The 14,457-nt window shown below is 47.2% G+C and overlaps 2 protein-coding genes across 7 annotated transcripts in view; one reads left to right on the forward strand and one right to left on the reverse strand.

The window, feature by feature from the left end:
* Positions 1-296, reverse strand: part of MED9 (mediator complex subunit 9) — a 91,425-nt gene extending 91,129 nt beyond the window's left edge. The window contains exon 1 of one of the 2 annotated variants that reach the window (XM_085857830.1): positions 160-296. In XM_085857830.1, coding sequence (XP_085713956.1) covers positions 160-221 — 62 coding nt within the window. In that variant the 5' untranslated portion in view covers positions 222-296. The remainder of the gene's footprint in view (positions 1-159) is intronic. The other variant, XM_085857831.1, reaches the window with a different exon arrangement.
* Positions 297-4,778: 4,482 nt separating this feature from the next.
* Positions 4,779-14,457, forward strand: part of GTF2E1 (general transcription factor IIE subunit 1) — a 117,036-nt gene continuing 107,357 nt past the window's right edge. The window contains exons 1-2 of one of the 5 annotated variants that reach the window (XM_085857813.1): positions 4,779-4,911; positions 10,667-10,819. In XM_085857813.1, the coding sequence (XP_085713939.1) occupies positions 10,673-10,819 (147 nt within the window). In that variant the 5' untranslated portion in view covers positions 4,779-4,911; positions 10,667-10,672. Of the gene's footprint in view, positions 4,912-5,224; positions 5,330-5,395; positions 5,539-10,666; positions 10,820-14,457 lie in introns of those variants that run through there. The other 4 variants (XM_085857811.1, XM_085857809.1, XM_085857810.1 and 1 more) reach the window with 4 other exon arrangements.

The following is a 14,457-nucleotide window of genomic DNA, read 5'->3' on the forward strand; positions in this document are numbered from 1 at the left end:
AACGATTCTCATCGGAATCTCTCGTAGGCAGATATTCCTCAAGGAGTCACTTCTGGTGGATAGCAGCTCTGTTCACCTCAGTGTGACCTTAAATAAGTCATATGTGGTCACCTTTTGGCAAGATACGGGTCACCCTGCGAGTGACATTGGTTTATTTACCTTTTCATGATGTCATGGATGATGGGCAAGAAGGAAAACTCCTTAGCTTGAAGGGAATGCATCGCCACCACTGATGCAGTTGTTCTTCTTATTATTATTCTTCCTCTTCCTCCTCTTCGTCTTCTTCTTCCAGTTTAAATGGCGTACTCAGATCTGCAAGGCTCTATATATGCCACTCACAACGCAACGAAACACTTCGACAAGAGCCGATAACTTCTGGCGCAGACTTTATGTAATTCCACGGTGTCTTTAATTATAAACCGATTTGCGAAGTCGAAGGTGCTTTTGGTTCAACTGGCACAGTATACCCGTAAACCAACTGATCGACCCCTCTCTCTCTCTCTCTCGCATCGTGGGAATGGCAAGAGCAGGGATGCTCTGTTCCGCTTGCAAGCGGCTTGCGATCTCTTGTCGGTTGGCAAGTGGCTCGCTATCGCTTGTCAAGCCAGCCGTTCCGTGTTAACCCATTTGCAAGCAGCTCAGGAAGCGGAGCAAGCGATTTAGAGGTGCTTCATGATGTTGGCGAAATGTACTTCCGACGTAGTGGGATTTAAAATGACGTCACAACCAATAAAATGTTCAGAGGGATACCCTCAGGTGTGTTGTGTATCCGGTTACCAAGCAACTAGTTAGCACTTGCCAAGTCAGTCGTTCCGTGTCATCGGTTTTGAACGGAGTGCTTTGTTGGGTGCTTAAGCCGCTTGGTGAGCGCTCCACAAGAAACTTGCCAACTGAACTCATAATATTGAAACAGGCCTATGATACTTGAATTTTGACTTTCCTTTTCATCTGAATTACTCAGGATCTCCAGCCATGTGATCTTCAACACCCCCACCCCTGCGCACGAGACAAAGTCTGCGAAGCGACACAGAGACGGAGGATTTAACCAAAGGGTGGACTGGTTATTCAGACTGGTCGTGCTATGGATTTCTCTGGGCCTTATCCATCCATTGGGACCATACTTCTACTTCTGCAGGTCAGAGTCCTTCAAGCTGGAATTCTGAGAACAATCCTGTTCTTGACATCCATCCATCCATCCATCCATCCATTGGGACCATACTCTGTGCAGGGCGTTGGTGCTGCCTCAGCAGTCTCCTTGACTATTGGACACAATCTTGGACGGGTTGCCACTCCGACTCAGTGTACCAGCAAGCTGGCATTCATTTTGCCGACCTCGGAAGGATGACGGGCAGAGTCAACCCCACCTGGTATTAATTCAACAGCCGAGTGGGATTTGAACATTGGATGCTCGGATCCCAAGCCCACCACCCTAACCATTAAGCCAACACCAGACATTGGGCCTAATGACGCTGCTATTTCATGCACACTTATGTAGCTTAACCCTGCGTTAGTACCATGGTTTTTTTTACACCGTTGGTACCCTGGGGTGTTTGAGCACCCCAACTTTTAAATTTTTAAAATGAAGCATGTAAGCAAAACTAGCATGAAGTTCAACTCATTTATTTTGTGAACGTATGCAGGATTATACATACCGGGCGTAGTGGCGTGCGCCTGTAATCCGGCTACTCGGAGGCTTGGGTTGGAGGATCGCTTGAAGACAGGAGCTCTGCACTGGGCCGCGCTATGAGAGGGTGTAGGGCAGCCCGGAATCATGGCGAAACCCAATCCTTATCCCTGTGTCGTAAGAGGCGACCAGGGTTGCGTCAGGAAGGGCATCCGGCGTAAAACCTATGCCAAATCAGTATGCGGATCATAACGGATGATCCGCTGTGGCGACCCCTAACGGGAGCAGCTGAAAGACGAACAACAACAACATGCAGGATTATACATATAATTATATTTCAGTTTGATTTCATAGTACATGAGTACATAAATACATCAAGACAATAATAGAAAACAAAATTTATCAAAACTCATCAGCTACAGCAGAAACATCCTCATCACTCACTTTCATCACCTGATATATTTATTTTCGCACTCAATGCAACTGACAGTCAACTTACTGTGTTCTTTACATGCATGTTTACCACACTGGTTACACACTGTTTTCACTTTATGATCACGTGACCTGGGACAGAATGCACATCTCTTTGCCCCCTATGACGAGTGGGGTTGTGGGGGCATTGGGCATGCAGGGAACCTTCTTTTTGATAATTTCTGGTTTATTCTTACCTCCAGAATTTGGGTCAATTTTGTCATCATAGTGCATGCTGCTGACAAGAACATTGTTCTCCTTCTTACTCTGCGGGATGTATGAAACGAGTGTCATTTTGTCTGTGAAACCAAATACGCTGTCATAATTACATCTGTTCTTTGTCTCTCAGAATTCCTGAGGAATTTCAGGCTTATTTTTTCAGTACCTTGTTAGTACCCTGAGGTATTGTCTCTCTGCCCACTGAGAAATGATGTCTACCTCTCACAAGAGTTCCCACAGGACCATGAAAAATTTTGAGCGCACTCAATACACAGAATCGTGAAGCCACTGCGGAGAAAATGGATATTAGTGCGCACATCTATAGAAAACGGGACATTTTAAAAAATTGGGGTTTCCAAACACCCCAGGGTACTAACGCAGGGTTAAGTGCATTCCCGTTCCAAATGCTTCCAAAAGTTTGAAATGTCGAGCATCTGTTGGAAGGTGTCTCGGGCAACCACATGTGTATCCACCGCCCTCAGTTCAGGGTTATCGTATACACCTCCTTCCCTGATGCAATCGGTGGAATGAAGGGACAACCTTGTAACCTGTTCATGCAGGGAGATTGGGGTCCCAGATTACGTTCACATATGCTCAGTGCAAGTTCCCCCAACAACCTCTCCATCCTCACTCTCTGTTGCGATGGAGTGTTAGGCAAGATACTGGAACAGTTCGGTCTTGTCTTCTACCCACAAGAATGATTCCGTTTCCTGGCAGCTTTTTTGTTGCCTCAACAGATGTGGACGAGTGATCTTTGGGTGATTAGTGTATTAGTGAACTCACCCCACACAAAATCTGTCTTATTGACATTTAGCAATTGGGGTTGCAAAATCTTGATGAACAAGATCTGGGTGTTGTCACAAAAGGGATACCCTTAGGTGTGTTATGTGTTCAGTTACCAAGCAGCTCGGTCCTTTGTGATGTCAGTATATTCCGTCCTCACCTGGTTTTCACCTTTTTACAATAGCAGCACAATTCAAAGTGTGGCATCAACATCAGGTGAGTTTTCCTGGTTCGGACTCTCTCTTCCACATACGTGGTGATTTCAATTGTCACCATGATAATTGGCAGGGTGTTGGTACCTCTCTCACCTGCCATGGCACTTCAGCAAAGGACTTCTGTGACACCATGGGACTGACTCAATGTGTGAACCTGGATTTCTCCCAAAGGCAACTCCTCCATTCTGGACTTGGTGGTGACAAACTTTCCCTGCAAGTGTCTCCTGCTCTTCCTCCACTCCAATTGGTTCATCTGATCATATACTTATGAAAGTCAACATCGAGTATCTCTGGCTATTCTCAAAGAGCTGACTCGATGCCGGCAAGTCCTACAATTCACTCAGGCAGATTGTCAGGGACCCTGATGTGAACTCCCAGGTCGAAAAACCAGTTAAAACCAGTACACATTTTCAACTGGTCTCTATTGGTTCTAATTGGTCTTTAACTGGTCTCTATTGGTTTCAACTGGTACCAGTTAAATTCAGTCAGAATTCCAATTTCCCAGTTGAAAAAACCAGTAGCTCATATTTGTACCAGTTAAAGTCTTACTGGTTCCAGTTGATACCAGTTGCAATGTACTGGTCCCAGTTGATACCAGTTGCAATGTACTGGTCTCCCAGTTGATACCAGTTACAATGTACTGGTCCCAGTTGATACCAGTTAGTTAAATACAATTGTATTTCAACTGGTAATATATCACTCTATTCCAATTTCTATATTAAAACCAGTAAGAAACCAACTGGCTTTACTGGTACCAGTTGGCTACTGGTTTTCAACTGGTACCAGTTGACCAGTAAGCTACTGGTCTTTACTGGTTTTTTTGACCTGGGCTCACAATGCGAATTCTTCCTCTCTCTCTCTCTCTCTCTCTCTCCTCACTCTCTCTCTCCCCCTCTCTCTCTCTCTCTCTCTCTCCTCTCTCTCTCTCCCCCTCCTCTCTCTCTGATGCATAGATTAATCCCATCATGTCGTCAGTTATCATACCCTTCATCCTGCCCTTGGTGCATTGAATCCTGTGGTGATGCAGTTGCTCTGAAACAACTTGTCTTCTCTTTCTGGAAGGCAAATCTGACAAAAGACAATCTTGTTTGGGTTCCTGGTCACTGACAAAAGGCAATAAAAAAGGCAATTTTTTACTTTTGAAATCGTAATCAAGGTCAAAAGGGTTTCACACAAGGTTCAACGGGTTTGCCATTTATCTCTGATTTAAAAACGCATTTCAAAAAAAACAACATTTGGTACAACGTGCGCTCTCTTGGTTTCGATCATCATCATCATCATCATCATCATCATCATCATCATCATCATCATCATCATCATCATCATCATCATCATCATCATCATCATCATCATCATCATCATCATCATCATCATCATCATCATCCCCCGCGTTGAAGGGTCTCGGGCCGGAGTGAAGTCAGATTCCGTGGAACACTTTAAACCTTTGGATCATTTCACCATGGCAACGGCGGAGTCTCTCTGGATAAGAAAGTTCATGGACAGTGAGAACCATCCTTGAAGCTTGTCTCTGGACCTTCTCAACTTCGTCGATGTCCATTAGGAATCTCGGGTGCCAAGCAATGTTGCCGTTCTTCAAAAGTGAGCGAACCAGTGCCTTGACTATACACCGCCTAACCGTTCCATATTTCATTTGTCGATTAGTTTAGTAACGAATAACGCTCTTACTAAAATACTAATAATTCAGCGATTATTAATTTATTAAAGACATTCAATCGTGGACAAGCAGAAAATCTTTTGGAAGTACGAGTAAAATACTTTCATGTGAAACTGAAACGGGATATTATCAAATGATACATTAATTATTCGTGTTATGCTGTGCTACGGATTTTCGCCGTTAATATAATTTTATTTAGAGTTGAAATCAACGCAATCGAAGAGAAGAAAACATGGAAAGTGGAAAAAATTGAGCTGGGCGGTGTATTATCATAGCTACTCACGACGTGGCGATCGATATTTCTGCGTGACGTACCGTTTGGTGCAACGCTTCGTAAATAATGTAAATTTTAACAAATTATTTGTGCATTGTGTAAAAGTACTAATAGATGTGATAAATGCGACAAAATATGAAGAATAAAGGAAAAAGTAAAAAAAAAATGAAGTCAGAGTTTGGTGGTTGTCGAGTTTACAGTGCGGACTGTGGAGCGGAGGTGTGAAGGGAGAGGGAGAGGAAGAGAGAAGAGTGGCGTGTGTGGAGAGAGAAGAGTGGTGTGTGTGGAGAGAGAAGAGTGGTGTGTGTGGAGAGAGAAGAGTGGTGTGTGTGGAGAGAGAAGAGTGGTGTGTGTGGAGAGAGAAGAGTGGTGTGTGTGGAGAGAGAAGAGTGGTGTGTGTGGAGAGAGAAGAGCGGCGTGTGTGGAGAGAGAAGAGTGGCGTGTGTGGAGAGAGAAGAGTGGCGTGTGTGGAGAGAGAAGAGCGGTGTGTGTGGAGAGAGAAGAGTGGCGTGTGTGGAGAGAGAAGAGTGGCGTGTGTGGAGAGAGAAGAGCGGCGTGTGTGGAGAGAGAAGAGTGGTGTGTGTGGAGAGAGAAGAGTGGCGTGTGTGGAGAGAGAAGAGCGGCGTGTGTGGAGAGAGAAGAGTGGTGTGTGTGGAGAGAGAAGAGTGGCGTGTGTGGAGAGAGAAGAGTGGTGTGTGTGGAGAGAGAAGAGTGGTGTGTGTGGGGAGAGAAGAGTGGCGTGTGTGGCGAGAGAAGAGCGGCGTGTGTGGAGAGAGAAGAGTGGCATGTGTGGAGAGAGAAGAGTGGCGTGTGTGGAGAGAGAAGAGCGGCGTGTGTGGAGAGAGAAGAGTGGTGTGTGTGGAGAGAGAAGAGTGGTGTGTGTGGAGAGAGAAGAGTGGCGTGTGTGGAGAGAGAAGAGCGGCGTGTGTGGAGAGAGAAGAGCGGCGTGTGTGGAGAGAGAAGAGCGGCGTGTGTGGAGAGAGAAGAGCGGCGTGTGTGGAGAGAGAAGAGCGGCGTGTGTGGAGAGAGAAGAGCGGCGTGTGTGGAGAGAGAAGAGCGGCGTGTGTGGAGAGAGAAGAGCGGCGTGTGTGGAGAGAGAAGAGTGGCGTGTGTGGAGAGAGAAGAGTGGCGTGTGTGGAGAGAGAAGAGCGGCGTTTGTGGAGAGAGAAGAGTGGCGTGTGTGGAGAGAGAAGAGTGGCGTGTGTGGAGAGAGAAGAGCGGCGTGTGTGGAGAGAGAAGAGCGGCGTGTGTGGAGGGAGGAGAGCGGCGTCTGTGGAGAGCGAAGAGTGGCGTGTGTGGTGAGGGAAGAGCGGCGTGTGTGGAGAGAGAAGAGCGGCGTGTGTGGAGAGAGAAGAGCGGCGTGTGTGGAGAGAGAAGAGCGGCGTGTGTGGAGAGAGAAGAGCGGCGTGTGTGGAGAGAGAAGAGTGGCGTGTGTGGAGAGAGAAGAGTGGTGTGTGTGGAGAGAGAAGAGTGGTGTGTGTGGAGAGAGAAGAGTGGTGTGTGTGGAGAGAGAAGAGTGGTGTGTGTGGAGAGAGAAGAGTGGTGTGTGTGGAGAGAGAAGAGGGGCGTGTGTGGAGAGAGAAGAGTGGCGTGTGTGGAGAGAGAAGAGTGGCGTGTGTGGAGAGAGAAGAGCGGTGTGTGTGGAGAGAGAAGAGCGGTGTGTGTGGAGAGAGAAGAGTGGCGTGTGTGGAGAGAGAAGAGTGGCGTGTGTGGAGAGAGAAGAGTGGTGTGTGTGGAGAGAGAAGAGTGGTGTGTGTGGAGAGAGAAGAGTGGTGGGTGGGGAGAGAGAAGAGCGGCGTGTGTGGAGAGAGAAGAGTGGCGTGTGTGGAGAGAGAAGAGTGGCGTGTGTGGAGAGAGAAGAGTGGCGTGTGTGGAGAGAGAAGAGCGGTGTGTGTGGAGAGAGAAGAGCGGTGTGTGTGGAGAGAGAAGAGCGGTGTGTGTGGAGAGAGAAGAGTGGCGTGTGTGGAGAGAGAAAAGAGCGGCGTGTGTGGAGAGAGAAGAGTGGTGTGTGTGGAGAGAGAAGAGTGGGCGTGTGTGGAGAGAGAAAGAGCGGCGTGTGTGGAGAAGAGAAGAGTGGTGTGTGTGGAGAGAGAAGAGTGGCGTGTGTGGAGAGAGAAGAGTGGCGTGTGTGGAGAGAGAAGAGTGGTGTGTGTGAGAGAGAAAGAGTGGTGTGTGTGGAGAGAGAAGAGTGGCGTGTGTGGAGAGAGAGAAGAAGCGGGCGTGTGTGGAGAGAGAAGAGTGGTGTGTGTGGAGAGAGAAGAGTGGCGTGTGTGGAGAGAGAAAGAGCGGCGTGTGTGGAGAGAGAGAAGAGCGGCGTGTGTGGAGAGAGAAGAGCGGCGTGTGTGGAGAGAGAAGAGCGGCGTGTGTGGAGAGAGAAGAGTGGCGTGTGTGGAGAGAGAAGAGTGGTGTGTGTGGAGAGAGAGAAGAGTGGTGTGTGTGGAGAGAGAAGAGTGGTGTGTGTGGAGAGAGAAGAGCGGCGTGTGTGGAGAGAAGAGCGGGCGTGTGTGGAGAAGAGAAGAGCGGCGTGTGTGGAGAGAGAAGAGCGGCATGTGTGGAGAGAGAAGAGTGGCGTGTGTGGAGAGAGAAGAGTGGTGTGTGTGGAGAGAGAAAAGAGTGGTGTGTGTGGAGAGAGAAGAGTGGTGTGTGTGGAGAGAGAAGAGTGGTGTGTGTGGAGAGAGAAGAGTGGTGTGTGTGGAGAGAGAAGAGCGGCGTGTGTGGAGAGAGAAGAGTGGCGTGTGTGGAGAGAGAAGAGTGGCGTGTGTGGAGAGAGAAGAGCGGTGTGTGTGGAGAGAGAAGAGTGGTGTGTGTGGAGAGAGAAGAGCGGCGTGTGTGGAGAGAGAAGAGCGGCGTGTGTGTGAGAGAGAGAAGAGCGGCGTGTGTGGAGAGAGAAGAGCGGCGTGTGTGGAGAAGAGAAGAGCGGCGTGTGTGGAGAGAGAGAAGAAGAGTGGCGTGTGTGGAGAGAGAAGAGTGGCGTGTGTGGAGAGAGAAGAGTGGGCGTGTGTGGAGAGAGAAGAGTGGCGTGTGTGGAGAGAGAAGAGTGGCGTGTGTGGAGAGAGAAGAAGCGGCGTGTGTGGAGAGAGAAAGAGCGGCGTGTGTGGAGAGAGAAGAGCGGCGTGTGTGGAGAGAGAAGAGCGGCGTGTGTGGAGAAGAGAAGAGCGGCGTGTGGAGAAGAGAGAGAAGAGCGGCGTGTGTGGAGAGAGAAGAGTGGCGTGTGTGGAGAGAGAAGAGTGGTGTGTGTGGAGAGAGAAGAGTGGTGTGTGTGGAGAGAGAAGAGTGGTGTGTGTGGAGAGAGAAGAGAGTGGCGTGTGTGGAGAGAGAAGAGCGGCGTGTGTGGAGAGAGAAGAGTGGCGTGTGTGGAGAGAGAAGAGCGGCGTGTGTGGAGAGAGAAGAGCGGCGTGTGTGGAGAGAGAAGAGCGGCGTGTGTGGAGAGAGAAGAGCGGCGTGTGTGGAGAGAGAAGAGCGGCGTGTGTGGAGAGAGAAGAGTGGCGTGTGTGGAGAGAGAAGAGTGGCGTGTGTGGAGAGAGAAGAGTGGCGTGTGTGGAGAGAGAGAGAGTGGGCGTGTGTGGAGAGAGAAGAGTGGCGTGTGTGGAGAGAGAAAGAGCGGCGTGTGTGGAGAGAGAAGAGCGGCGTGTGGAGAGAGAAGAGCGCGGCGTGTGTGGAGAGAGAAAGAGCGGCGTGTGTGGAGAGAGAAGAGCGGCGTGTGTGGAGAGAGAGAAGAGCGGCGTGTGTGGAGAGAGAAGAGTGGCGTGTGTGGAGAGAGAAGAGTGGTGTGTGTGGAGAGAGAAGAGTGGTGTGTGTGGAGAGAGAAGAGTGGTGTGTGTGGAGAGAGAAGAGTGGCGTGTGTGGAGAGAGAAGAGCGGCGTGTGTGGAGAGAGAAGAGCGGCATGTGTGTGTGTGTGTGTAGTAGAAGAGTGGCGTGTGTGGAGAGAGAAAGAGCGGCGTGTGTGTGGAGAGAGAAGAGTGGTGTGTGTGTGGAGAGAGAAGAGCGGCATGTGTGGAGAGAGAAGAGCGGCGTGTGTGGAGAGAGAAGAGTGGCGTGTGTGGAGAGAGAAGAGCGGCATGTGTGTGTGTGTGTGTGTAGAGAAGAGTGGCGTGTGTGGAGAGAGAAGAAGCGGCGTGTGTGTGGAGAGAGAGAGAGCGGCGTGTGTGGAGAGAGAAGAGCGGCGTGTGTGTGTGTGTGTGTGTGTGTGTGTGTGTGTGTGTGTGTGTGTGTGTGTGTGTGTGTGTGTGTGTGTGTGTGTGTGTGTGTGTGTGTGTGTGTGTGTGTGTGTGGTGTGGAGAGAAGAGTGGTGTGTGTGTGTGGATAGAGAAGAGTGGTGTGTGTGTGTGGAGAGAGAAGAGTGGTGTGTGTGTGTGGAGAGAGAAGAGTGGCGTGTGTGTGGAGAGAGAAGAGCGGCGTGTGTGGAGAGAGAAGAGCGGCGTGTGTGTGGAGAGAGAAGAGCGGCGTGTGTGGAGAGAGAAGAGCGGCGTGTGTGTGTGTGTGTGTGTGTGTGTGTGTGTGTGTGTGTGTGTGTGTGTGTGTGTGTGTGTGTGTGTGTGTGTGTGTGTGTGTGTGTGTGTGTGTGTGGAGAGAGAAGAGTGGTGTGTGTGTGTGGATAGAGAAGAGTGGTGTGTGTGTGTGGAGAGAGAAGAGTGGTGTGTGTGTGTGGAGAGAGAAGAGTGGCGTGTGTGTGGAGAGAGAAGAGCGGCGTGTGTGGAGAGAGAAGAGCGGCGTGTGTGGAGAGAGAAGAGCGGCGTGTGTGGAGAGAGAAGAGCGGCGTGTGTGGAGAGAGAAGAGCGGGCGTGTGTATGTATGTGTGTGTGTGTGTGTGTGTGTAGAGAAGAGTGGCGTGTGTGTGTGGAGAGAGAAGAGTGGCGTGTGTGTGTGGAGAGAGAAGAGTGGCGTGTGTGTGGAGAGAGAAGAGTGGCGTGTGTGTGGAGAGAGAAGAGCGGCGTGTGTGGAGACAGAAGAGCGGCGTGTGTGGAGAGAGAAGAGCGGCGTGTGTGGAGAAGAGCGGCGTGTGTGGAGAGAGAAGAGCGGCGTGTGTGTGTGTGTGTGTGTGTGTGTGTGTGTGTGTGTGTGTGTGTGTGTGTGTGTGTGTGTGTGTGTATATGTGTGTGTGTGTGTGTGTGTGTGTGTGTGTGTGTAGAGAAGAGTGGCATGTGTGTGTAGAGAGGAGTAGCGTGTGTGGAGAGAGAAGATTGGTGTGTGGGTGTGTAGCGAAGAGTTGCTTGTGTGGAGAAAGAAGAGTGGCGTGTGTGGAGAGAGAAGATTGGCGTGTGGGTGTGTCGAGAAGAGTGGCGTCTGTGGAGAGAGAAGATTGGCGTGTGGGTGTGTAGAGAAGAGTGGCTTGTGTTTAGAAAGAAGAGTACAACATCTGACGTGACCAACTGTCACAACTCGTCTGTATCACCTTTGCTTTCAGGTCTTCATGTCAGACTCCAAGGCATTGACAGAGGTTCCTGCCGCACTGAAACGACTCGTGAAGTACATTGTGAGAGGGTTCTATGCTCCGGAACATGCTCTCGCTCTGGACATCCTCATCCGAAACCCATGTGTGAAGGAGGAGGATATGCAGGCGAGTATCGAGAGGGGCATCGCAGTTGTGATGGTGTGGATGGTCATTGTGTTGCCATGAGGTCATTATATATAGGCAGAGGTTTAACGGTATCTGAAAAGCACAGAATAGGGCAGATAATTATGACAGTAGATATTAACCTCCTTAGATTTGGAGCCATGGGGTCAATTTTGAAGTCCATTTACCCCAAAAGGTTTACAGCTACAACCGTGATGCACCGTCAGTATCAACCCAGACACACTTAGGCCATGGGACAAACGCTCCAAAATGGCTTACTTTTCGAGTTTCGTTCACTACCTCTGACATAACAGGGGTCACGTTAAATATTTTTTTTGTGGTCCGTCTCGGCCACCTAAACAGATTTTTAATTGATGGTGAATCGCATCGCAGTTCATAAAAATCAGAATACATGTTTAAATTACGATTTCTCACGACATTTACAGATCAAATTTCAGCGCTTTTAACGCGAGCAACCTCGCACCTCACAACTCGTAATCACAGAACACTTCCGTCAGTTATTCAGTCATCTACCGACTAACTTGCAGCAAAATAATACCAGGGCAGTCTTAATGTTTGCTGAAGAAAAAATGTCGTCACATATTAACCCATTTATTACGTTTTCCAAAACAATTGTTATCTCCAAACAAGTTTCAGCTCTTGAAGAGAGTTGATTGTCGTCATGAAATCTCAAACGGTACTAAAACATCGCTGTACATTTGGGCATTGCGCAATCTTGTGCCCACACCGCATCCATGCTTTAGCTCGATCTCGCACGTCGCAAACGACGTGATGCGTGCATATTGCAAGCTTGTGGCCTTGCTTCTCTATCGAAGTTCCATTCCGTATTGTTGCAAGCCAGTGCATGCCCGAGGAGCGGGAATTGCACCGCACTTCTAATAAGTAAGAATTTCATATGTCGAAGATTTGTTGACGAGCCAATAACAATCGGCAAGGTCATCAAACGTAACAGCTGGTTTACCGATGGTTTGCACCAAATCATGGCATCGACGAGCATACTTAATGGGATCACTCGTTGGTATCTCCTCCTTCTCATGCGTTTCAGCAAGTATATGGAGAGGAGCATTATCTGCTTTCCTGAGGTTTCTATCAAGTGTCGACAAGGGTTCGTGTGCTCGCTTATCACCAGGTCACGAGAGAATGTTAATTTATCTATCATTGGCAGAAGCACGTGCAAGTCGCCTGATCAGGTTCCGGTCTGCTTTGACGGTGTCTGTCTGCCCACGTTTGGTGTTCACGTGCACGGTGTGAAAAGATTCAAATGTTTTGGATTTGTTTTTTGGAGAGAGTGTCATTAAATTCTCCAGAGGGGTTCATGGTGTTCACTAATCAAATCATGTTAAGTTACCCTCTATCCGTTCAAGCATACTGTACCTGACTGCAATCGGAAGTAAATTAATAAATAATTTGACGATGACACAGTCAGGTGGATCATCATTTCACCCACGTGAACCCATGCAAAAGTACAATGTTGATATGACGGTTATTTCGACGATATCGTTGATACAACCAAACTGAAATCTGATATATTTATCCAAACACACATAGTGTAGAAAACGTCTCTCAACACATTTCATCCCATAACGGTCACTGTGATTTGAGAGACTTTCAAACATCGTTATTTCCTTTCAATTGTGAACCTACGTCAAATTGTGGTGTCTTAAAAAAATGAATTTTGTAAGTACATCAATGAAAACGTACACATACAGTAAACTAGCTGAAGTATCTGGCGTTGCCTGTGGAAATTAAATGAAATATGTATTTAAATATTTCCAGCATGACAAATTGGGGAATATTGGCCTTATAGTTTCGTATGAATTACCAATCTTGCGCATTGCAAAATGCACTTGGACCGCTTTCCCTTGTTTTAACTTCTTATTCATTCTATGTTTTTTTTTTTTTTAAATGCAACAAATCACTACAACCTAAACAAACAATCTTCGATTACAAACATATTACTCAATTGCTCCCAGGAAAATCCCAGGCAGTGTTTGAGAAAATATTCACTGGAGGCCCGATCGAGGCCTGAAGGCAAATGACTGACTGCAATTATTTTTTTAATTTTTTTTTTTAAAATGCAAACATAGCCCTTGACCTTCCTCTGGATGAAAGAGGAGGCCGTACAACGTTTGGTTGCACTGGTTTCTGCAGGGTCCGAATGTATGAACAAACAAACAAACAGACAAAAACACAAACTAACTTTCTTATTTTCTATATTAGATGAGGACAAATGAATTGCATTTCTGCAGGATTGCTACAAAGTGAACTAAATCACTATCGAGTAGCTCTCCCAGCGCTCAAGGGAATAAAAGAAGATAACTCTCCCACCAAACCCTCACCCGCATATTCACCCAATAACACAAGAGAAAAAGACAACTCGTTTGAAAACAAGATTGCACAATCAATTGAATCATGATTTAAAAAAAAAATAATACACACAATGAACAAAGATCCACTCAAATAGCAATTGAGTAGTTGAGGTCACCCCCGCCCGCCTCCCCATCCCAATAAAACAAATAAATAAATATTACAAAATTACACATTAAGTACAAGATAAAAAAATAGTTTAAATTGTGCAAGTATGTTCAGAAAAGAAGAAAACTTGAAATTACGATGAAACTTCAAATAAACCCATGGGTGAGTTAGTGCAAGGGATCGTTCACATACGGCACCAACCAATGGGCTTTAAGATTCTGGATAAAGGAATTTAGATAAAAAGATCAAACTGTCGACTTTATCGGCAGGGAGAGCATCCCACAAACGTGGGATTTGGATAAAAGGAGAATGATTTATATTTCAGACAACTGAGCAGTGATTCATACATTTCACTTTGTTCTCGAGCAGTGATTGATACATTTCACATTATTGATATGTCTGGGATTGACATTAACAACGTTTTCAAATGGCGATGACAAATCTGTTTTCAACAGACATTTTACAACAAAATCGACATTTCTACCAGATCGGTAAATTCCAAACTATATTTTATACATCCATTACTAAATTTGTGATTGTGTGGACATGCACACACATACAAATCCACAAGTGAGCCATAATAGTGTGTGAAGGTCCCGACGACGTGATCATATCATGGTTGTAGCATCACAGAGGTCGGAGTGAACCAACTTGAAAAACTAGAAGGGCACTTGATAGAGCGCATACCTCCGCCACACAATGCCTCATCCAGCAGAACATATCGGGCCCAATAATTTTTTGAAATATCACAGAATACATCAGTTTGGTCCTATCACTCAATGGTGAAGAATCACTTTAAAATATCAGATCTGGATTTGGATCTTCACCAGAATTCTTCCCGGTCACACACCCAACGTGTCCATGAAGTTTCATCTGAATCTGTCCACAACATTTTGAGATCGTGTTATATATCAGTTTATCTCTGTCTCTCAATGGTGAAGAATCATTTGAAAAATTATCGCATCCGGATCCGCATCTTCACCAAAATCTCTATTATAACACCAAGCTTGCACATTAAAAACTTGGCTCGCCGTCCCACGATCCCTATGAAATTGCTGTGGCACTTAGCGGACATGCCGACAATGTTTGGGAAGTCTTGGCATTCCATAGTACCACTTGCATTTTGCACAATGAGTAATTTTGTC

Source organism: Eptatretus burgeri, chromosome 15 (assembly GCF_056783735.1).
Source record: "Eptatretus burgeri isolate ZD-2024b chromosome 15, Ebu_testis_v1, whole genome shotgun sequence".
Taxonomy (NCBI): Eukaryota; Metazoa; Chordata; class Myxini; order Myxiniformes; family Myxinidae; genus Eptatretus; species Eptatretus burgeri.